Here is a 23,105-nt window from a genome sequence, read left to right on the forward strand (position 1 = left end):
TGCCCCACTGTCAACCAATACTATCACCTCTGTACCCTTAATTTTCCCTTTTAATTTCAACATTTTAGGCCCGTTAATTCCCACTACAGAACTAAGAGAGAGCTCCAGTGAGTTTTGTTGTGGATTTGGAACTTCCTCATCATCCTCCTACTCCTCCTTTTCGCTCTTTTCATCTCATCATCAACTAAGATAACCTGAAAGTGCTTCTTCCCACACCTATGCTCAGGAGCAAACTTTGTATCACACCAGAAGCATAAACCCTTCTCTTTCTTTTTCTGAATTTCACCTTCTGTCATATGTTTAAACGGGAAAAAATTTCTTCTAAAGAATGGGTTACCTTTTGAACTTCTGTGGATTGAAGCATTATTACTCTAATAACCAGAATTTGATGTGGAATTTGACTGTCGGTCTTCCCATGTCTGACGTGCCTAAGATGGATTTTTTTGAAATTGATGTTGTTTGTTGTTAATGGACAAACGTGAGTTCTCCGAATTGTAATTGGAATAAGTCTGGTTCCTAATCCCCATCTCATTTAACCCATTAAACCGACTCGGTCCAATTACCATTGATCCATGCCCAGGCCCAGGCCCAGGCCCAGGCCCAATTTCTAATTGCCCATATCCACCAAACCCACTTCCAAGTAAGCCTACACCCAACCCAAACTTTAACTCCTCCAAAGCCCAATTTCTTTCCTTAATTCTTTTGGCCAACATTAGCAATTGGATTAAACTAGTGGGCTGATTAAACCTAATCTCAGCCCTAATATTGGATTTGAGCCCATTAAAAAATACAACTACTAAAATTTCTTCCTTTTCTTTAACTAGTGTAGCTATTATTGCCTCAAAACAGAACCTATACTCCTCCACCATGCCCAATTGTCAGATTCCCATCAGGGTCTCATATGGACTCCCTCTTATGATGCACTAAATCGATGAAGCAACGATAATTTAAATGTTGCCCAAGAAGTAGGGGTGAGAAAGAAAATAGGTTTTACCCAAAACTGATGGGTACCTGGGATCTCGGTTCCGGGTAGGAACTGAAACCGATCCTCAAATGGTAGGTTCCGATTCTAAAAAATAGGAACAGAGACCTCCCGGTTCCAGTTCCTTCATTCCAAGAATCGGAACCTAGAATAGGGTACCTTACTAGGAACTGAGAGAGGAACTGGGGTTTAAAATAACTAGTAACATTGGGTGATTTTAATTAATTTTACCTCTAAACTAAATCTAACAAATGAAAATGAAATCTCGAAATCGATTTTAGTTTTACGCCGACTTTACTCTTCACTTTTCTGTTCTCTTCTTCTCTCTTGAAATCCCCGAATCGATTTTACACCGTCTATCTCTCCATTCTCCACTCTTTACTCTTATTCTCCCCAAGTAAGCCATCAAGTCTACTTGAATCTCTTCCATTCTCTTTGTCTACATCTCCATTCTTTATTGAACTTCGTCTACATCTCCGGCATACGTAATAGCGACTTAGTGAGAGCTTCACTGGTGAACCGTGAACCTGCACTTTTTCTTCTTCTTCTTCACGGCTAAGCTGCAGGTAGTTTCTCCTTCTTTGATCTTTCTCTTTCTCTGCCTTTTTTGTGTTGAGTTGAGGAGTTAAGACTGATTTTTTGACTTGTTAAATAGCATTGTAGTCTATAGATACTAGATAATTTCTAGTTGATAATTTATGTTATTTGAGTAATTTTGTGTTGTTATAGAATGCCACTTTCATGTTTTTAAATGGGTATAATACTATAATATTTGCATTATGGTTGCCTACGAGTCTAGATTTTGGTGTGATCTAATGACTAGAAAAGTAGAAATGGATTAACAATGGATAGGTTTGACGTTTGAGTTTGATTTGCGAAAACTATGTGAGATGTTGTATAAGCAAACATGATCAATTAACAAATTGTGATAGGGTCCTACCTGTTATAATCCAATTAAAACAAATTTTTCTTCTCATAAAAAATACTTAAATGTTGTTACTTTTCTTAAGAAAATATTTTTTTATAACATAATGCTTTGAACGTTTTCAATTATATATCCCTTTTAGAGTGGCAGTCTTTGTTATGCAGTTGGACACAACTAGAGATAAAATCATGAAAGGGTAGGCTAGATTGTTAGAAGATCATTGATTTTGAGGAAAACTTAGTAATTTATAAACTTATACAACTAAGACAAAATTTAAAATTTTCAGTTATTTGATTATTTTGGAAGACGTTCTGTTGGCATGCTTTGTTGTTGATATAGAGTAAAGCAATTTTTTTGGTATATAAGCTTGAACACAGGATGAATAGGCCATAAATATAACTGATTTCGTTGTTTGTAGTTTCATTTCTGCTTAAAAGTGTTTTCAAGTTAGTTCCTTTAAATGTGTTATATCACGATCTAGTTGCAATATCACATCAGGCTATTCCATGTTGGTCCGCTGGGCCAGGCCCAATTTTTTATTTTTTTGGTTTTTTGTTATTTGTCAAATTTTTTTTTTTTAAATGTATGGCACAGAAGTTTTACATTTCTTGTCTAAACAAGCTTTGTTATGATTAGTCTAATATCTTTGTTTTCTATGTTTACACAGGAATAATGTCTTTAAATAGAGATGACTAATAATAATATTCGTAAAGAGGCGACATCAACTCCTTGGGGAAGTACTAAGCCACCACCTATCAATTCTGATATGTGGCAACATTTTCAGAAGATATATAATGAGACAACCAATAAGGTTGACCATACAAAGTGTTTGTATTGTGATAAGATGTTGAAGTACAATGTGAATAATGGTACTTCTTCTCGATGCACAGGCACATATCAAGTTGTAAGAAATATCCTCACAATGCAGATATAGCCCAAACACTTCTCTCATATTTCAACACCACAAACAAAGAAGAAGGGGATAGTAGTAGTACGATTTCTACTTGGAGATTTAATCAAGATGTCACTAGGCAATTGCTTGCAGAATATGTAATTATTAAGGAAGAACCTTTTAGAAAGGTGAAGCAACCAACTTTTAAAAGATTGCTAAGTTCAATGCACCCTTTATGAAATAATATTTCACGTCATATGGTGGTTAAGGATGTTGTGAAGATTTTTAATTGTGAGAAGGTTACGTTGAAAAATAATTTGTGCAATTTGAAGTCTATGATTGCTCTAATAACCGATATATGGAATTTCATTCAGAATATTAGCTATTTATACCTCACTGGTCACTATATTGACAAGAGGTGGGTTTTACATAAAAGAATCTTGAGTTTTGTGCCCATTAGTAGTTATAGGGGTAGGGAAATAAGGAAAGTTGTTGAGAAGTGCATTCATGATTGGGGTATTGAAAAACAAGTGTCCTGTATTGCAATTGATAATGCTAATGCCAATGATGTGGCAATCGTTTACTTGAGGGAGAGATTAGCAGATAGGAGTGACTTAATTTTGAATGGCAAATGTTTTCATATGAGATGTACAGCTCATATTATGAATCTGATTGTGAACACGGTCTAAGTGAGTCAAGGGATTGCATTAGTCAAATTTGTAATTCGGTTAAGTATGTGAGAAGTTCTCCCGCTGGAGCTGAAGCATTTCAAAGATGTGTCAAAGAAGAACGGATAACTTATAAAGGTGGTCTATGTCTTAATGTTGTTACTAGATGGAACTCCACCTTTCTCATGTTGGACGATGCACAGGAAAGCTTTTTAAAGGTTCCAAGATCAGGACCTTAACTACAATATTGATTTGTTAAATGATATTCCTTTATCTAAGGATTGGGAAAAAGCAAGTGTGTTTGCTAAATTCCTAAAAAAGTTTTATGAAGCTACGAAAAGGATGTTGGGTCCAAATATGTGACTTCTAACACTTATTTTTAGGAGATAGCTGGCATTGTCCTTTCTTTGAATGACTAGGAGAAAGACTCTAATTCGGTCCTTAACATCATGTCTAAGAAAATGAGAGTTAAGTTTGAAAAGTACTAGGGGGGCATTGACAAAGTCAACCTGATGGTACTGGTTGTAGCAATATTAGATCCTCAGTATAAGTTGCAATATGTGAAGTGGGGCTACAAAAAGATTTATGTCGATGACATGCAAAAAGCTGAGATGATTGTTGATATCTTGAGAGAAGTGTTACAAGAACTGGTGGATTATTACGAGCATCTTTAGTCACAATTAGTCGATAGTCAAGCTTTCAATTCCTTTCAACCAATGGGTACTGATCAGTCTACAGTTGTATGTGTTGGTTATGATGATAATGATAAATACAACCCTGCCATGGATGCATATTTGGAGGACATGCAGGCACGTGTACGTGTTCTGAACAAATCAAAGTTAGAAACTTACCTTGAGGAGGCATGTCTACCATTGAAGTTTGAGTTGAATGTATTGGATTGGTGGAAACAAATACAGCATGGCATAAGGTTCTCTTGCGTATGGCAAGAGATGTCTTTGCAATTCCAATGTCTACAGTTGCTTTGAAGTCAACATTCAGTACACCGGGTTGTGTACTTGATCAATTTAGGAGTTCTTTAAGTACATCTGTTGTGGAAGCGTTAATCTGTACACAAGATTGATTCAACTATGCAATTCACCTACAACAACTACTTTTGAGGATGACTTGGAGGATGCAGAAGCTTATGATTCAGGTAACATAATATTATAATAATATCAATCTCTTATATTAATAATGAAATAATAAATTACTAATCTACTTTCTTGTATTTATTTTGTAGAGTTTAGAGCATTTCAAGCTCAACAAGAGTATCCATCCAGAATTCTTCCAATATTGAAGCATGAAATGTTGTTAGGAGCTGTTGATGGGGGCCAGGTTGGAAGTCGAATTTGGGCTAGGATGAGGTTGATTTGTGGCAGGGTGGTGGTGTGTTTGAGGTAGTTGCAAACTTGCAATTTGCTTGTGCTAGTTGTAGGTTATTGGGTGATTTTTGGGTGATTTGTGCTTTGGTGGAGCTGTCATGCTTTGTATTGTTTTGGGTGGTTTGTGCTTTGGTGTTTGGGTGTTTTTTATGGCTGGAGTTGGGAGTTTTGTATTGTTTTGTTTCTAGTTGCCTCTTGTTATGTTATTTCAATTTTATGTTACTTCAATTTGTTATGTTAGAAGTTAGAACTTGGAATTGGAACATTTGGATTTTGGATATGAAGAAGGAGCTATGAATGATTGATGTGTCTTAGTCTTAGACTATATAATTAAATTATTTGAAATATTTAAATTAATTAATAAGAGAAAAGGTAAAGAATATGTAAACATATGGGGGTGTATTTGTAAATTTTAAAGGTGTTTTTGTCATTTTGTAAACTAATAGGGACCAATTATTTATCCAGGGTACTTGGAACGGGAACTGGAACTGGAACTGATCAGTTCCTATTCCAATTCCTAATTTTAGGAACCGACCAGTTTCGGTTCCTCAAAAAATTATAGGGTACCCAGTCCTGATCACACCTACCAGAAGTGACCAGAGATCGAACTTCCATCCATTGGTACTAATTCATAGCGTCGCCGTCCATGCACACGGTTGTCGCTACGAGGCAATCTAGTTCGGCAATTCCGTTGACTAAAAAATATTGTTCGTCTCGGAAGATCCACCTATAAGGATCCTTGCCGAAAAAAAAAAAAAGGAAGCTCCAGCTTTTGGCCACCTAGATCATTCCAACTTAGTCTACCAATGTACGAAGTTTCTCCCTCAACTTGGTGCCCCATATTTTGACCCTGTTCGTTTTCTGTTGGTCTCTGTCTCTCTGACAAAATCTCTCTGTCTCTTCTTCTCACGTCTTCTTCATCTTTTCTCCTCATCCATCCTTGCATCTCTACCATGAAGTCTTTGATTGTACCCACATGCACCTACAAACTTCAACACCTCTCTTTCCAAATTTTCTACTCTCTCTTTCAAAATTTTCCACTCTCTCTTCCATTCTAGTGCCAACCATACCCCAGGATGAACTACTTTGAGACCAATTTGTTAGGATTCAATCCTGAGAGCATCTCCAAATGACTCTTTATACGACCTAAACTCTTTATTATAAATAGTCTATCAATAAAAAAAAAAAAAAAAAAAAAAAGGTCTAGCAGACTCTTTATCCTTTAAATATAAATTAAAGAGTGAGTTTGATTCTCCAAGTCTAGAGAGTCAAATTTCACTCTCTGTCCTAATTTTAATTAATAAACTACAAGTTTCTATGCATTTTATTTATTAACTCTTTCTCTTATTAAGTCTATTTCTTGAAAATAAAGAGTATCTTCATTAAATTTAAAGAGTCCATTGGATTTAAATAAAAATTTTATTTTTTATATTTAGAAATTAATAAAAATGTTCTTTATTGTTGAAAACAAAGAGCATCATTAGAGATGCTCTAACTCAACCAATCTCAACACAATCACACCAGCACAGAATTAACACAAACCCAGAAAGTATAACATAACCGGTAAGCAAACCAAGAAAAACAACAGTCCAGAATTCTATTGATATTTCCAAAAAAAAAATACACAGCAAAAAATAGTTTTCAATCAATACTTAGACAAAGCAAAATAATAATAAACTCAACAAGCTAACCCAAAACGGTGCTGGACTTTGACGGCTAGCTTCCTCCCCAATTTTCCCAGTAATTTTTCTGATGTTCAGTTCTTCCCTCTCTTCTCTTTCTTATTCTCTTGCTAATAACCGAATCCTTTCTTGACCAAACAGTGAGTGACATCTTTCCAGCCCAAATATACTCCCTAGCACTTTTTTTAACGATGCGAATCTGCCCTGTCATTTTCTAATCTGCTGCTCACTCCCTTACCCATCTTTCCATACACCATCATCCTTGTCGTTTCATCAGTTTCATGCATGATCCATCTGGGTAACGAGGTGTTTACAGTGGGGTGAAAGGTCGGTGAATATTAACTCATACTTTAGTTGACAACTTAACTTTGATCAAGTCTTGATAACGATGGACATGTTGATATTTTAACAGTAAATCGCAATTTGTGCATAATGAATTTTGTAACAGAAACTTGAATATAAAAGGTTACGCAAGAATAATGTTAGTCTCATTGGCACCTACGATCAAAATGTTTGTAGATAAAATGAAGTTCAAAACTTTCCTTATTAAAGTTTAGGTGTAGTGAAAGTGCAGGTTGTAAAGGTTGTGCATCTTTTATTTGGGCTGAACCACCACATTGATGGTTTAATTTGGGCTATTTCTAGACGGAGTCTATTAATGCATGATAAACAAGTGAGTTTCGTTATTCGAGTCAGTCAAAATTCTTTTTAAGCCACATATTAAATGAAAATCATTAAATTATATTTTATATTTTAAAAAGACCCTTTATCTTTTCCATCTCTAACCTTTAATAGAGTTTTAAATTATTCAGAATTCTAAGTTTTAATGAATTCCAAATAATACTGAATCTGATCATTAACAAAACTTTGTCTAACACGAAAATAAAAAATCATGATGGATAGAGAAAATATTGCAGAATCATAATTAATCAACCGATGTAAAGAAACTGGTTGTTTATAGACTACTAATGAGTCAAAAAAGGAAGATATGAGATTGAAGGCATAACTTAATTGTTCTTTATATTTTATAAATTCTTTAAAAAAATAAAAAATAAAAAAAACTAAAAAGAATCACGCTTGTAATTTTCCTTACTTCTATGTTAATTTAATTTAATATAGGGCTTAGAAAGAATTTTAGTGGGACTCAAATAAATGACAACACTCTAAACAAGTACGTGAGTATTGACGTATGGTTATAAGTCTCGTACTATATAATATTTTCCGGTTACAGTTTTGTCATCAAATTGGAATAATTATTTAGGCCATCCTCTAATACACATAAAATTTTCATTAACAATATTTTTTTTTATTGAAATTTACTTAGTTAAACTTTTGAAAAAAAATCCAATTAAAAAATAACCAACTTTCAAAAGACTTTGTAAGACAAACCTCTCATAAAAATTTTGGACACTTCTAACCTTATCTTCCACATCATATTAATATCATTTGCTTCCATGAAAATGAAAAAAAAATTGATGGATTTTTTTGAAAGAATATAGTGTTAAAGGATATATGAAATTTCAAAAATATTTTTAATATATATATATAATTTGCTTGACTAGACTCTTGCAATGCATGAGTGGGGTATGATGATATTAGCCTTGCTCGATTAAACTTTTTTGATATTTTATATGGGCCAAACTGATATTTTACATATAATTAAAATATTATTATAACCTTATAAAATATCAAAAAGACCTCACTCGAGTGAGGTTAATATCATTATACCCCACTCGTGCGAGGTGGGACTCTTGTGAGACTAGACTCTTGCGGCTCGAGTTTTTACAATTTTTCTGGAAATATCTTTCGATTCATAGTGTGGGTTTTTTATTTTTTTATTTTTCCTAAATATGCATTATTTCATTTATAGTAAAGATATATGGACATAATATACACCCCCTAATCATATATGAACAATACAAAACACATAAATCTAAAAACATCAAGGAGAAGAAAGAAGAGAAAAAGAAGAAAAGAGAATAGAAAGAAGAGAACCGAAGAAGCCAAGAAGGGTAAAACTGCTTAGAATTCGTATCAAATGTCTCACTTACAAAGACAATTAGAAATGGGTTACTTTTTAATTCCACTCTTAAAATAGGGTCACATAAGTAGTTATTTATTTATCTTTTTATGTCAAAAACTTATAGTTTTCTTTCAAATTTAAAGTTTTACAAACAAAACCCCCCTTCATTTGTCATTTTAAAGTTTATAAATGAATTAAAAAAATATTCGAAATGAAACTTAAGCGTAGAAAAAGTCTAGGAAAAGAATAGTTAGACGTGTTTTAAGGGTAATTTATATAGGCTGATTATCAGTTACCTTCCTTGAGGTTTCATATTTCTGCTAATTAAACCCAGTCATTTTTATGAACCCCTCCCTTCACATTTGATGAATTTGTCATTCACCTCCCATGACCTCTATTTGTGACCAGTGTTTTCAAACTCGGCCAGGGTGAAACGATTCAACTGGTTTAACTAGAAATCGGAGCCGAGTTTTAAATGAATAAAACCCGATATATGCAATTGACCTGGTATGACCTGTGGTTGGACTGAGGTTACTATAGTTAATTGTCGGTCCAACCAGTTTTAGGACAAAATTGGGTTATTGCATAAAAAAACCCTAATCCTTTTTCATTCAACTTTCATTTTCAAATCTCAATTCGATGACATCAAATAGATTCTACCTCCAACGCAATTCATTTCTTCATTTCTTCGTCTTCAATTTCAATCTTCAATTCCTAAAAAGAGTAAGTGTTGAGAATTAGAAAAGTGAGTAGAGAGGAGTTTTGTTGTTATTTAGGTTGTTTGGCTTCTGAGAAAGTTCTTTTTCTTGAGCTTCAAGAAGGACAAAAGTGTATGGTTGACTCTGCCTTTTGTTTATGTTGGCATTGCAAGTGGATAGTAATAAAAGATAAGAGACAGATAAAAATATGAATGAAATTAGACAAAGCAAATATAATAAATAAATATATATATATATAGCATCTTAATTTTCATTCTTTGAGGTTGGAACATTTTTAATGCAAGAATCTTATAATATATTGGTCTTGTATAGTTTATTTAGTAAATTTCCTCAATAACACTACTTTCAAAGGGAGAGAAAAAGAAATGAGGAAGGAAAAATAAAGAGAAGAGAAGAGAAGAAGAAGAGAAAGAGGAAGGAAGTAGAAAGAGAAGAGGAAAGAAGAAAGTTACAGAAGAGAGAGGGGAAAGTGATAGAAGAAAGAAGAAAGAAGAAAGAAGAAAGTGATGAAGAGAGAGAAAAAAAAAAGTATAGATATTGTAGGAATATGTTTGCTTTATTTCAAAATTACAGGGACTGATGTGTAATTTTTAGGGGTGTGTTTGCTTTATTTTAAACTTGCAGGGACTGATGGAGTTTTTTAGGGATAGGTTTACTGCACACTGCCAGACCGGTCGATTGGATCGGTCAGCCCAGGACTCAAGCCCTTGACCGGGTCGATGCATAGGTTTGGTTTAAAAACATTGGAAGTGACTAAAAAAGTGAAAAATCAAGATTGTCATTAATCTCTCTTCTATACCTTAAATTAGACTAAAACTTGCGAAGAAAATCAACTCAAGTCTTGTATAAATCAAAGTAATTAGTTTCTATGTTTATTCACGGTCTCTCTTTGTTAATAAATAATAATGTTTCTATTAGTTTAGTCGTTCTATTGTGTAAGGAATTAGTCTTACAAGAAAACTCACTCATCAAACTCTAAAAACCTAACTAAAAAAATCATGTAATCTTATAATTTTACCTTTGGACTTAACTATTGACTATTATGAAATGGAGGCAGAGTGAGGTGTTTGATAATTTCTCTAGATGTGAAGGGAAGTTGTGTGTCACATATCCCACATCGAAAGGGAAATATATCCCACATCAAAAAGGAAATGGGGGGTCTTGGGTTTATAAGTGAGGGAGTTCTTCCACCTAATAGGTTAGCCTTTTGGGCGTAAAACTCTCCGTCCTTAATATGTGGTAATTTCTATTAACTCATTACTGAGGGGGTGTAATTAGACCTGGCAAAACTGGTTCAGCCCCGCAAGTCGGCCCATACCCAGGTAAAAAACATAGGGTATGGGTTTAATATGTTGGACCCGTTTTTTTCCAACCCGTACCCGGCTCGACCCGTATTATTAATGGATTATATGGGTAAACCCGCGGGTACCCGTTTTTTGCAAATCTGAAGTCCTTAACCCTAATTCCCTAACTGTAAAACAAAATAACATTCTCTCTCGCCTCTAAATCTCTCATCAATAGACCTCACCTGACTCATTCATTCTCTCAATCTCTCATCACTTTGTCCACTCATTAGTTAACCTCACCTGACTCATTCATTCTCCTAACTCTCAATCTCTCATCCGTGAACCGTGATCCCATTCCCAATCCCACCGTCGTCGATCGCCCTCACTCATTCTCGTCCGCTCGTCATCTCCTTTCTCTGTCGTCGTCAGGAATCGGCTCGTCATCTCTTGTCTCTCTCCGTCCCAAGACTCGCGACTCTCCTCCCCACCATTGCAGTCGCAGATCGGTGAGTTAGGTTTGAAGATTTGTTTTTCTTAATGTTACCTTAAATCCTCATTGTTTGATGCGATACTGTTCCAACAAGAGCATGAACTTAGATTATAGGCTTTTCTTTTTAGTTCTCTTCAGTTTCATTCTCTTCTATGAATTCTTTAGGTTGATCAAATTTCAATAATCAAATCTACCTCTTTTTACAAACATGACCAGTTACGTACTTCTAATTACAATAATAACTCAGTTTTTTATTCCTTCATTCTTGCATCTCCGCTGTTGATATCTGCATAATAAGAGGAATGATTTCTTTTGTCANTAATCATCAAAGGTTGGAACATTTTTAATGCAAGAATCTTATAATATATTGGTCTTGTATAGTTTATTTAGTAAATTTCCTCAATAACACTACTTTCAAAGGGAAAGAAAAAGAAATAACACTACTTTCAAAGGGAGGGAAAAAGAAATGAGGAAGGAAAAAGAAAGAGAAGAGAAGAGAAGAGAAGAGAAGAAGAAGAGAAAGAGGAAGGAAGAAGAAACAGGAGAGGAGAGAAGAAAGTTACAGAAGAGAGAGGGGAAAGTCATAGAAGAGAGAAGAAAGTGATGAAGAGAGAAGAAAAAAAAGTATAGATGATGTAGGGATGTGTTTGCTTTATTTCAAAATTGTAGGGACTGCTGTGTAATTTTTAGCGGTGTGTTTGCTTTATTTTAAACTTGCAGGGACTGATGGAGTTTTTTAGGGATAGGTTTACTGCACACTGCCAGACCGGTCGATTGGATCGGTCAGCCCAGGACTCAAGCCCTTGACCGGGTCGATGCATAGGTTTGGTTTAAAAACATTGGAAGTGACTAAAAAAGTGAAAAATCAAGGTTGTCATTAATCTCTCTTCTATACCTTAAATTAGACTAAAACTTGTGAAGAAAATCAACTCAAGTCTTGTATAAATCAAAGTAATTAGTTTCTATGTTTATTCACTGTCTCTCTTTGTTAATAAATAATAATGTTTCTATTAGTTTAGTCGTTCTATTGTGTAAGGAATTAGTCTTACAAGAAAACTCACTCATCAAACTCTAAAAACCTAACTAAAAAAATATGTAATCTTATAATTTTACCTTTGGACTTAATTAATGACTGTTATGAAGTGGAGGCAAAGTAAGGTGTTTGATAATTTCTCTAGATGTGAAAGGAAGTTGTGTGTCACATATCCTACATCGAAAGTAAATATATCTCACATTAAAAGGGAAATAGGGGTTTTGGGTTTATAAGTGAGAGAGTTTTTCCACCTAATATGTTAGTTTTTTGGACGTGAAACTCTCAGTTCGTGATATATGGTAATTTCTATTAACTCATTACAAAGGGGGTATAATTAAAAGAACCAGCCTAAAATGAATGATAGCCACATAAATGATGGATTAAAGAGTGCAACTGCATTCGGAAGCGCCTGATCTCAAACTAAATAGATAACAAAGTGCCACTTGGGAAAAAGCTAAGGTCCACCGTCGCAACCTGCCAAAAACAATCTCTCCAACGCACTCTTATTTTTCAATGAATTTAAGTTCTATCAAATTTTATCCAAAACCATCATGAGCATCACTAACTCCACAACCCTCCTCCGTGCCCACAACATCGCCACCACCACTTCACCCCATAACCACCACACCAAACTCTTGCTTCCAGTAACCAGAGCTTTATCTTCACCTCAAGAATGTCAAAATGTGACCAACCGGAGAAAGATTGTGACAACATTGTTAGCAACTTCACTGGCACTTGGGGTGCAGGGCGTTGGCATTGGCACTGGCATTCCTCTTGCACTAGCTGAGAATTGGGGAACTCGTTCGTTTATAAGGGAGAGATTTTTCGAACCAGGGCTATCACCGGAAGATGCAGTGGCAAGAATCAAGCAGACGACGGAGGGGCTGCATAGCATGAGAGAGATGCTAGACCGCATGGCGTGGGGGTATGTCATAAAGTATATTCGGTTGAAGTCAGCTTATCTATCTCAGGATTTGAAGAACGCCATGACTACGTTGCCACAGGGGGCCAGGAAGGAGTATGTCAAAACAGCCAATGAATTGGTTGATAACATCGCTGAGGTATGGCCTCAATTTACAAGTCTTTCTATAGAAATTTATAATTTTTTTTAACTGAAATTAGTACTTCCCACATCACAATATGTTATATATGTTATTAAATAGTAGGAGTTTTTCTAATTGTATTTTGTTTTTTCCAGTTTGACTATTATGTACGTACGCCAAAGGTATACGAATCATACCTATACTACGAGAAGACATTGAAGAATTTAGATGATATTGTGGCAATGTTCACGTAGTATGGAAGGCCGCTCACGATGAACCTTTATCTGGATCTTGACAACCATATTTTTATTTTCTCGTTTTCTATTTTTAATTTTGTTCTTCAATAATTTTTGGGTTGGATTTGATATTGTAAATAAGTAATTATTGGATCTTCTTTGCACAACATACCAAAGCGTTAGACCTAATAAATTAATATAGAGGGATTAATGTACAATATGTTATATGTATAGATAACATGACACCGTTAATTTGTAACACAATTGGCTAGAGACGATAGATGGATACAGCTGATATAATGATTAAGAAAACTAGTAGAATGGCTGCACCAAATGAGCCAATTAAAGATCCGGAAATACGCTGACAGAAGGTATTGAACTGTTGGCAAATTGCAAGCCAGTTAGCGTTAGAGTTGCCCTCGTGCGCTAAGTATACTATGGCTGTTGCTGCAGAAGCTCCGGCAGTGATGAGAGCCAACATTACCTTCACAAGTCTCAGTTAATCTACTTCATTAGAATAACAACATGATGAATTACATGTATAAATTATTCAATATTCTACCTAATTTATTTTATCTTAGTTTGCCAAGGTGACCATTATATATGTGTCATTAATTCACAGGAGGAAGTATATTATGTATGGATTGAACTGAACTCAAATTAGCTACATAAACAATCATTTCAATTCAAATCGCGTTATAACTTACAAATTGAAAATAAAATAAAAAGGAGGTATCAATTTTCATATAAAAAAAAAAATAATAATAATAATAATTCAAGGGGAGAGGCTTCTGTTATTTTGATAAAATAGCTGAATAACATATGCATGTAGACGTTAGTCATTCATTATTATGTTTCAAACAATTAAAGGGGTAATTAATTAAAAATAAAAATCAATTAGACGTCAGTTTGACTCCAATAAAAGTATATAGGACTTGTATTTTCTTTGTTTGGTAAATAAAAATTAAAGGAAGGAATTAAATTCTGTACCGTGTCAAAGACGAGCAAGACGAGTCTACTAATTTTTGCTGATGTCTTGATAACGTGGAAGATAGATAATGGCAGAAAAAGAACCAAATATCCGCACACAATTGAGTTGGCTATCACGAAGAACCTGTGTTTTCTTCGAATTAATATTGGTAGTTCATTAATGGTCATCAATTATCATAAATTAGCAATCACTTACGTGAGTGTAGGAAGATCATTGTACTTGGCTCTGAAGATGAATTGTGAGAAAATTGGAAGTGTCTGCTCAGTAGTACCCATGGCAACAGCACTTGCTAGTGTACCAATTGCGGCTATAATTCTTAGAATAAGGTCAAGTATGGAGATCCCTCTGCTCAACCCCAGTGTTGGCCTTGCAGTATTATCCCTGCTGGAAACTTCAACGGTCTCATCTGCTCCTGGCTTCATGATTATGGCTGAAACTGGTTGAAGTAAAGGCGGGCATTTATAGAAAGAATGAACCAATGGGGAACACTGGAAGTGGTATTAGGTTAATTTGCTAAGCTAAAGTGAGTAGAGATGATATTGCTTACCCAAGCTAAGATGGAGTTTTTCTACCTGCTCTTGCTTGCACTTGCTCTGTCTTTATATATACAAGATGGAACACGGTTTTCAACATTTGGTTGGTGATTGCATTTTGCATGTAGTGGGATTATTTGGTGGCGTGTAGCATCAGCTAGATTCATATTTTATACGGTAGAAATTGGATAACATAAATATCACTTTTAATTTGGCCTTAGAGGAAAAATATATATGTCTTAGGTTGATCATGTTTCTGCCTTTTTAATACGTAGCAATACATACATCCAATCATCTGTGTGCCATATATATTTCTGCAAACATGGCATTCACAATAAAATGTATATATTCTTCAAGGTAAATGACAATAGATCTCTTCGTGTGTAGTGTAATTTGAGGATGTCTTCTTACGGAAAAGTTAGAAATGCAATTAAGGAATATGAACTTGCCTTAATTTATATGGGTAAGTGTTATAAGCCCTGCAACCATGTATCCTAAATACTAAAAAATTAATGGTTTGCAAAGACCCATGCTTCCTGTAAGCCTTTATACTTTTCTGCAAGTAAATATGGAGAGCATAGTTGTTGGATTAATGACTTTACATACATCCATATGCGCCATTTCTGTTTGTACTCCCTGCCAGAGTAACCTCCACACACAACTTCTTGGCAAGTTTTTAATTAATAAAGCTGTTTGAGTTGTTAGCGGAGACTTCTAAATCCTTAATCAGATAAGCAATATTCTCAACAATAATACTATACTTATAAATAAATTTTACAAATATTTCCATATAAAGTGAAGTGATAAAAAATGAATAAAAGAGTGAAACAAAAAGTCAAACTCATTAAATTCACTTTTCTATTCATTTTTTACCACATCACTTTGTATAAAGATTTTTGTAAAATTTCTTTGTGAGTGTAGTATTTCTCCTCAACGGTAATAAAAACCCATTGAATTAGTTAGCAGGTAAAGCGTAACTCGCATTAAAATCTGCCAGTTCGTGGCTTGTCCAATTAGAATGGAGTTCTTCCCAGATTTTGATTACAATGATNTTCAATTCAAATCACGTTATAACTTACAAATTGAAAATAAAATAAAAAGGAGGTATCAATTTTCATATAAAAAAAAAAATAATAATAATAATAATTCAAGGGGAGAGGCTTCTGTTATTTTGATAAAATAGCTGAATAACATATGCATGTAGACGTTAGTCATTCATTATTATGTTTCAAACAATTAAAGGGGTAATTAATTAAAAATAAAAATCAATTAGACATCAGTTTGACTCCAATAAAAGTATATAGGACTTGTATTTTCTTTGTTTGGTAAATAAAAATTAAAGGAAGGAATTAAATTCTGTACCGTGTCGAAGACGAGCAAGACGAGTCTACTAATTTTTGCTGATGTCTTGATAACGTGGAAGATAGATAATGGCAGAAAAAGAACCAAATATCCGCACACAATTGAGTTGGCTATCACGAAGAACCTGTGTTTTCTTCGAATTAATATTGGTAGTTCATTAATGGTCATCAATTATCATAAATTAGCAATCACTTACGTGAGTGTAGGAAGATCATTGTACTTGGCTCTGAAGATGAATTGTGAGAAAATTGGAAGTGTCTGCTCAGTAGTACCCATGGCAACAGCACTTGCTAGTGTACCAATTGCGGCTATAATTCTTAGAATAAGGTCAAGTATGGAGATCCCTCTGCTCAACCCCAGTGTTGGCCTTGCAGTATTATCCCTGCTGGAAACTTCAACGGTCTCATCTGCTCCTGGCTTCATGATTATGGCTGAAACTGGTTGAAGTAAAGGCGGGCATTTATAGAAAGAATGAACCAATGGGGAACACTGGAAGTGGTATTAGGTTAATTTGCTAAGCTAAAGTGAGTAGAGATGATATTGCTTACCCAAGCTAAGATGGAGTTTTTCTACCTGCTCTTGCTTGCACTTGCTCTGTCTTTATATATACAAGATGGAACACGGTTTTCAACATTTGGTTGGTGATTGCATTTTGCATGTAGTGGGATTATTTGGTGGCGTGTAGCATCAGCTAGATTCATATTTTATACGGTAGAAATTGGATAACATAAATATCACTTTTAATTTGGCCTTAGAGGAAAAATATATATGTCTTAGGTTGATCATGTTTCTGCCTTTTTAATACGTAGCAATACATACATCCAATCATCTGTGTGCCATATATATTTCTGCAAACATGGCATTCACAATAAAATGTATATATTCTTCAAGGTAAATGACAATAGATCTCTTCGTGTGTAGTGTAATTTGAGGATGTCTTCTTACGGAAAAGTTAGAAATGCAATTAAGGAATATGAACTTGCCTTAATTTATATGGGTAAGTGTTATAAGCCCTGCAACCATGTATCCTAAATACTAAAAAATTAATGGTTTGCAAAGACCCATGCTTCCTGTAAGCCTTTATACTTTTCTGCAAGTAAATATGGAGAGCATAGTTGTTGGATTAATGACTTTACATACATCCATATGCGCCATTTCTGTTTGTACTCCCTGCCAGAGTAACCTCCACACACAACTTCTTGGCAAGTTTTTAATTAATAAAGCTGTTTGAGTTGTTAGCGGAGACTTCTAAATCCTTAATCAGATAAGCAATATTCTCAACAATAATACTATACTTATAAATAAATTTTACAAATATTTCCATATAAAGTGAAGTGATAAAAAATGAATAAAAGAGTGAAACAAAAAGTCAAACTCATTAAATTCACTTTTCTATTCATTTTTTACCACATCACTTTGTATAAAGATTTTTGTAAAATTTCTTTGTGAGTGTAGTATTTCTCCTCAACGGTAATAAAAACCCATTGAATTAGTTAGCAGGTAAAGCATAACTCGCATTAAAATCTGTCAGTTCGTGGCTTGTCCAATTAGAATGGAGTTCTTCCCAGATTTTGATTACAATGATGAACAACAACAGAAATTTCACATTTCCCACTGAGGAAGATCTTTGCAGGCTCTAAAAGTATGCATATAAGTTTCATTAGTACATACATACTATCAGAATCAAACACCAAGCAATTTCTTTGCTCATCTTGGGCCATTGAGTTTGGTGTGCCATCTTATTAATTCTCATAACAATATAACATCAAAATCTATTACCAATTAAGCTGTCCTATATATATCTTCTTGAAACATATACAGTTCACAAGAACTTGAACCAGATGCAATTGTATTACAGTACATTATGAAAAATTAGTCTCAAGGGAATAAGAATCCAGCCCTCGGAGTTATTAAACCATAGATTAAAAGGATGTACTTGTTACTTTAATTCCTGGCTTATACCAAGAGGAAGAATTGCCCGGAACATGCTTAAATGAAGCAAAGTAAGGAGAAAACTTACAACTTACTTTCATATCATTACCGTGCGCAATTAGCATCGCTGGAATGCGAATATCTTCTTCACGGCCAATAGTATTATCATCTATAGATCTAACATGTAAATATGACACTGAAATGTAGCCAAAGACAACTTGCCGGTTTCTCAATATCTCAGTAATGAAATCAAAATATATAAATCATTAAAGTTATACATGAATTTGCCGGCAAGTCATCCTTGGCTGCACCCCATTATTCATCTCCACATGCAAGACCTTAGATGCATATATGGTCTTGTGCAGGTGAAGGAATTTTAGAGAGCTTTCTTCAGCTTTATGTCTTAATAACTTGTTGTTGCTATGTGTATGAATATGCATAAAGGATTGAAGGTCCATTTTTGTGTCTTTAATGGTCAATGAAATAATGTGGCTGACATAAAGGCCTCACGCCGTTTCCCAGTTTGCCCCAGATAAAGGCTTTTAAAATGCAAATTAGCCAATAAATATCTTATCAGCTAGCCAAGTTCAATTCAAAGGAATAGAGATAAGGGATGGAGAAGAGTATCTTATCAGTTGCAGTAAATCACACAATTCAAGAAACTCCAGGCATTCTTTTTGACTTGTTCAAGTCAATAGAATCGAATTAATATTGGAATAGTTATGGGTGAAATTATAAGATTGGTCCAAGGTGATGTTATGAAATGGTAGAGTGGGGTACTGAGATCTCGTGATTCATGCAATAATTGTTATGGTTAACTTATGGGTGTTGCTGGCAATTTCCAATCCTATTAATGTACCAAAAAAGAGTTAAATGAGTTCAGCTGTCCCATTTTTTCTGCCTTCTTTTACAACTACATCTTAGCTTTTCTGTTCCGGGATTACTTCAACGTGTAATCATATCCCCCGTACGCATCAATATTTATCCAACTTTTAAAACTTCAACTGGTCTGACATACACTCAAGATAACTATTGGCATTGTATTTGTATCCATATATTTATTTCCACCATATGAACTGAATTGTTTTTAAGAATTAAGATTATATTCGGAAAATCAGTTCCTTTAAAATTAACACCACAGCAAACCGTGGCCTAGGCTAGGGGCCGGAATATATTTAAGTTTATAAAGATGTTCTGATTAATAATAATATTAAAGGTATTCAATAAGCCTTATATTTATAAATTACAAATATAATTCACTTCATTACAATTTCTATTTCTGATATTACAACTTTTAAATCATAAATGTATTATTACAATATTTAAACTATTTTTTTTCTAGTAAGACTACTTCAAATATGCTACAATTTTTTAAGAAAATATAGATTGAGGGTTAATTTATTCCACCCTTGAGGTTTTACAAACTGAACCTTAGGTGCTAAGTTTGAGTGCATCAGGAATTTACCATTAACATTTTGGATATTATTGTTAGTCAAATACCTCCCTTCTGTCAACATCTGTTTCAACTTCCGTCATCAAATGTGGTTAAATGACTTTTTTATCCTTAAGATTTGGCTTAGTCTAATCGGTTACCAAATTAAGAAAATTACAACAATTTTTTTTTTAATTTATTTCCTCCAAACCCACCGCTCCCCATCCAACCCACTGTTTCCCGCTCTTGCCCCTCAGCCAACCTTGCCTATCGACCAAGAGCTGCCTCATATTGGAATTAGGGGTAAACGGTTCCGGGTACCCTGCATTTTTCAAGGGAATTGGAACCGGAACCGCGCAATACAAGTTCTCATAAAAAGGAACCAAAACCGGAACTGCATAGTGCAGGTTTTTAATTCAAGGAACCGAAACGTAAAATGCAGGTTCCGGTTCCTTTCCTGGGTACCCTGTAAAAAATAATTACCCCCTATTAGTTTAAAAAATGATAAAAATACCTTAAAAGTTTACAAATACACCCCTAACAAATTTTGATTACTTATTCATTTGTGTCCAATGTGACTCATAAATCCTCTAATCTCTAGGAAACACTTGAATTCAATCAATTCATCACAATTCACATAAAATTCCTCCATCAAAACCAAAACACAAACAATTAATTAAATTAATTAAACAATCATACTATAAATCTATAATTTAATATTATATTTAATTAAATTTCTAATCATTTAATTAAGTATTGTACTAATGTTTATAATATAATATTATAATTAATTAAGTAATCATACTATAAATCTATAATGTAATGTTATAATTAATTAAATTTTTAATCATTTGATTAAGTAATGTAGTAATATAGTAAATTACTAATGTTTATAACGTAATGTTATAAATTTATAATTAATTAAGTAATCACTTAACTATGTAATGTTATAATTAATTAAGTAATTATTTAATTATAATGTAATGTTATAATTAATTAAGTAATTATACTATAAATTTATATTACATTAATCATTATGTAATGTTATAATTAATTAGATTTTTTATCATTTAATTAAGTATTACGTTAATGTAGTAAATTACTAATGTTTATAATATAATGTCATAATTAATTAAGTAATCATTTAATTATTTAATGTTATAATTAATTATGTAATCATACTATAATGAAATATTATAATGAATTAAGTAATCATACTATAAATCTTTAATGTAATATTATAATTAATTAAATTTTTAATCATTTAATTAAGTATTGTACTAATGTTTATAATGGAATGTTATAATTAATTAAATAATCATTTACTTATAGCATAATGTTATAATTAATTAAGTAATCATTTTATAAATTCATAATATAATGTTATAATTAATTAAATTTATAATTATTTAATTAAGTATTGTGCTAATGTAGTAAATTACTAATGTTTATAATATAATGTCATAATTAATTAAGTAATCATTTAATTATGTAATGTTATAATTAATTATGTGATCATACTATAATATAATGTTATAATGAGTTAAGTAATCATACTATAAATCTTTAATGTAATATTATAATTAATTAAATTTTTAATCATTTAATTAAGTAATAATTTGTTTATAATGTAATGTTATAATTAATTAAGTAATTATATATAAATCTATAATGTAATGTTATAATTACTTAAATTTCTAATTATTTAATTAAGTAATGTACTAAATTACTAATGTAACGTTATAATTGATTAAGTAATCATTTAACTAGTAATGCATTAATGTTTATCAATTTATCATATATAATTAATTAATTACTAATTCACTACATAAATAATTAGAACTTGATAATTGAAGTAAATGACTAAATATTATATTATTATTCAATCAAATATACTATTTTATTAAAAAATAATTCTATTAATAACGTTAAAACACTTTTAATTGGTCCTAATTCCAATTATACACTTAATTAATCAAAAATTTAATATTAATCTATTATAATATATTAAAGTTTTTATATAATGTAATTTATATATAATAAGTATAATTGTATATTTAGTTAATTAGGTTATTGTAAAAATTTAACTTTTTCTATTTTAAATTTTTTATATGTAAAATTACAATAGACTCCCTATTCTTAACAGATATTTATTTCAACCTAAGTTCCCAAACGGGTACCCGCTGTAGGTTCCAAGTCGAATACCTGCTGCAGGTTCCAAGTCAGGTACCCGCTACAAGTTTTTTTTTTTTTTTTTTTTTTTTTAAGGTTTCGGTTTCAATTCCTCTACATGTAGGAATTGGAATAGGAATCGGAGTCGGAACCTACCCGTACAGTGTCGATTCTGAGTAGGTTCCAGTTTTGGTTCCGATTGTACCCGCAGGTTTTGGTTCTACCCATGCTCACCCCTAGTTCTCTTATTTGGAATAGTCCAAGTTGGAATAAGACCTAGCCTCTCAAATCAAGTTTGTCAAATGGATCAATGTCCTTTATTCCTTTACTAGATATCATAGTTTCTTTAAAAGAAAAAAAAAAAAAAAAAAACATTTTAGATACATTAAATGTTCAAACCTATAATTACAAAATGAGACCTGGAACACTATAACACAAACCCCTTTCACCCCCTAACGATCCTCTTGGGGGAGTGCTTTGCGTCTCTCCCACTCCTCGTTCGCGGCCCCCCCTCTTTTTATGATAAAGCGTCTAATCCTAAACTAAGACCAACCTACTAGTATTTACCCTATCCATTAGCGGTGAGTTTGCTTCTCACCTTCGCGAGGTCCACCTGTCCACTCTCTTCTTCCTGTTAGTAAAACTCTCAGGTCGATGCCTTATTTCTTCCGTCTCTTACATACGTAGTTTCTAAACTACAGCATCTTTCTGACCTTTACAGCGTTCTCTGGATTGCCTCCCCTTGTTTCTTCTCTTCCCCCTCCTGCAGATTATTTCTTTTTATGCATCTGCTCCCCTCCGCGTGTCTTGCGCTGCTTCCTCGGTTTTACATCTTCCGCATTCTAGTTTAATCGAGACTTCCATCATCTATATTGACATCAGGAGCGATGTGTACACAACTCTTGTAGGTCGAAACCACCCAGCACGAGACATGTACAGATTGGAAAGCGGTCTACGGAGGGAGGCGTGAGTTATGTGGAACTTGGCGCATCGCATACTCACGATGTACCGCACTGGTTGTTTCTAGCCTATAATGCGTCCAAAGACCAGGCCGGAGATGCCGGACCTTCATGTTTTTATCTTTTATCCATTCTTACTCAACCCCCGCGGTGAGACGCGTGCAGTAGCACGCGTGGTAATTTTTGGTTCTGTAGATTTCTGGTATCTGGCGTCAAAGACTTTCGGGGCTCCCCCTCCCCCCCCCTCTCCCCGTCCTGGCGCCGTAGGTTAGAGGTGGCATATAGATTTCGGTTCGGTTGTATCTCCCTTGGGCCCTACTTATTGGCATCCTCTACTCCCCCTCCCCTCTTGCACAATATTTT

The 23,105-nt window shown here is 33.6% G+C and overlaps 3 protein-coding genes across 3 annotated transcripts; 1 reads left to right on the top strand and 2 right to left on the bottom strand.

Moving 5' to 3' along the window:
• Nucleotides 1–12,553: 12,553 nt before the first annotated feature.
• Nucleotides 12,554–13,456, top strand: LOC116146671 (photosynthetic NDH subunit of lumenal location 2, chloroplastic-like). Its single transcript, XM_031432088.1, has 2 exons — nucleotides 12,554–13,143; nucleotides 13,281–13,456. The coding sequence occupies exons 1-2, from the start codon at nucleotides 12,634–12,636 to the stop codon at nucleotides 13,377–13,379; spliced, it is 609 nt and encodes a 202-aa protein (XP_031287948.1). The 5' UTR covers nucleotides 12,554–12,633; the 3' UTR covers nucleotides 13,380–13,456.
• Nucleotides 13,457–13,568: 112 nt separating this feature from the next.
• LOC116146672 (casparian strip membrane protein 1-like) lies at nucleotides 13,569–14,898 on the bottom strand. The gene is made up of 3 exons (XM_031432089.1): nucleotides 14,548–14,898; nucleotides 14,352–14,475; nucleotides 13,569–13,845 (listed from the first exon to the last, which is right to left on the bottom strand). The coding sequence occupies exons 1-3, from the start codon at nucleotides 14,772–14,774 to the stop codon at nucleotides 13,630–13,632; spliced, it is 567 nt and encodes a 188-aa protein (XP_031287949.1). The 5' UTR covers nucleotides 14,775–14,898; the 3' UTR covers nucleotides 13,569–13,629.
• Nucleotides 14,899–16,032: 1,134 nt separating this feature from the next.
• LOC116146660 (casparian strip membrane protein 3-like) lies at nucleotides 16,033–16,794 on the bottom strand. The gene is made up of 3 exons (XM_031432074.1): nucleotides 16,444–16,794; nucleotides 16,248–16,371; nucleotides 16,033–16,068 (listed from the first exon to the last, which is right to left on the bottom strand). Exons 1-3 carry the CDS (start codon nucleotides 16,668–16,670, stop codon nucleotides 16,033–16,035), a joined length of 387 nt encoding a protein of 128 aa, XP_031287934.1. The 5' UTR covers nucleotides 16,671–16,794.
• Between the last annotated feature and the right edge of the window lie 6,311 nt (nucleotides 16,795–23,105).

Source organism: Pistacia vera, unplaced genomic scaffold (genome assembly GCF_008641045.1).
Source record: "Pistacia vera cultivar Batoury unplaced genomic scaffold, PisVer_v2 Contig481, whole genome shotgun sequence".
In the NCBI taxonomy this organism is placed as follows: Eukaryota; Viridiplantae; Streptophyta; class Magnoliopsida; order Sapindales; family Anacardiaceae; genus Pistacia; species Pistacia vera.

Coding starts and splice junctions, on each gene's coding strand:
- LOC116146671 (XM_031432088.1), top strand. CDS start 12,634: ATGAGCATCACTAACTCCACAACCCTCCTCCGTGCCCACAACATCGCC. Junction 13,144..13,280: donor TGGTTGATAACATCGCTGAG/GTATGGCCTCAA, acceptor TGTTTTTTCCAG/TTTGACTATTATGTACGTAC.
- LOC116146672 (XM_031432089.1), bottom strand. CDS start 14,774: ATGAAGCCAGGAGCAGATGAGACCGTTGAAGTTTCCAGCAGGGATAAT. Junction 14,476..14,547: donor AATGATCTTCCTACACTCAC/GTAAGTGATTGC, acceptor AAGAAAACACAG/GTTCTTCGTGATAGCCAACT. Junction 13,846..14,351: donor TCTTGCTCGTCTTTGACACG/GTACAGAATTTA, acceptor AGACTTGTGAAG/GTAATGTTGGCTCTCATCAC.
- LOC116146660 (XM_031432074.1), bottom strand. CDS start 16,670: ATGAAGCCAGGAGCAGATGAGACCGTTGAAGTTTCCAGCAGGGATAAT. Junction 16,372..16,443: donor AATGATCTTCCTACACTCAC/GTAAGTGATTGC, acceptor AAGAAAACACAG/GTTCTTCGTGATAGCCAACT. Junction 16,069..16,247: donor TCTTGCTCGTCTTCGACACG/GTACAGAATTTA, acceptor TATGTTATTCAG/CTATTTTATCAAAATAACAG.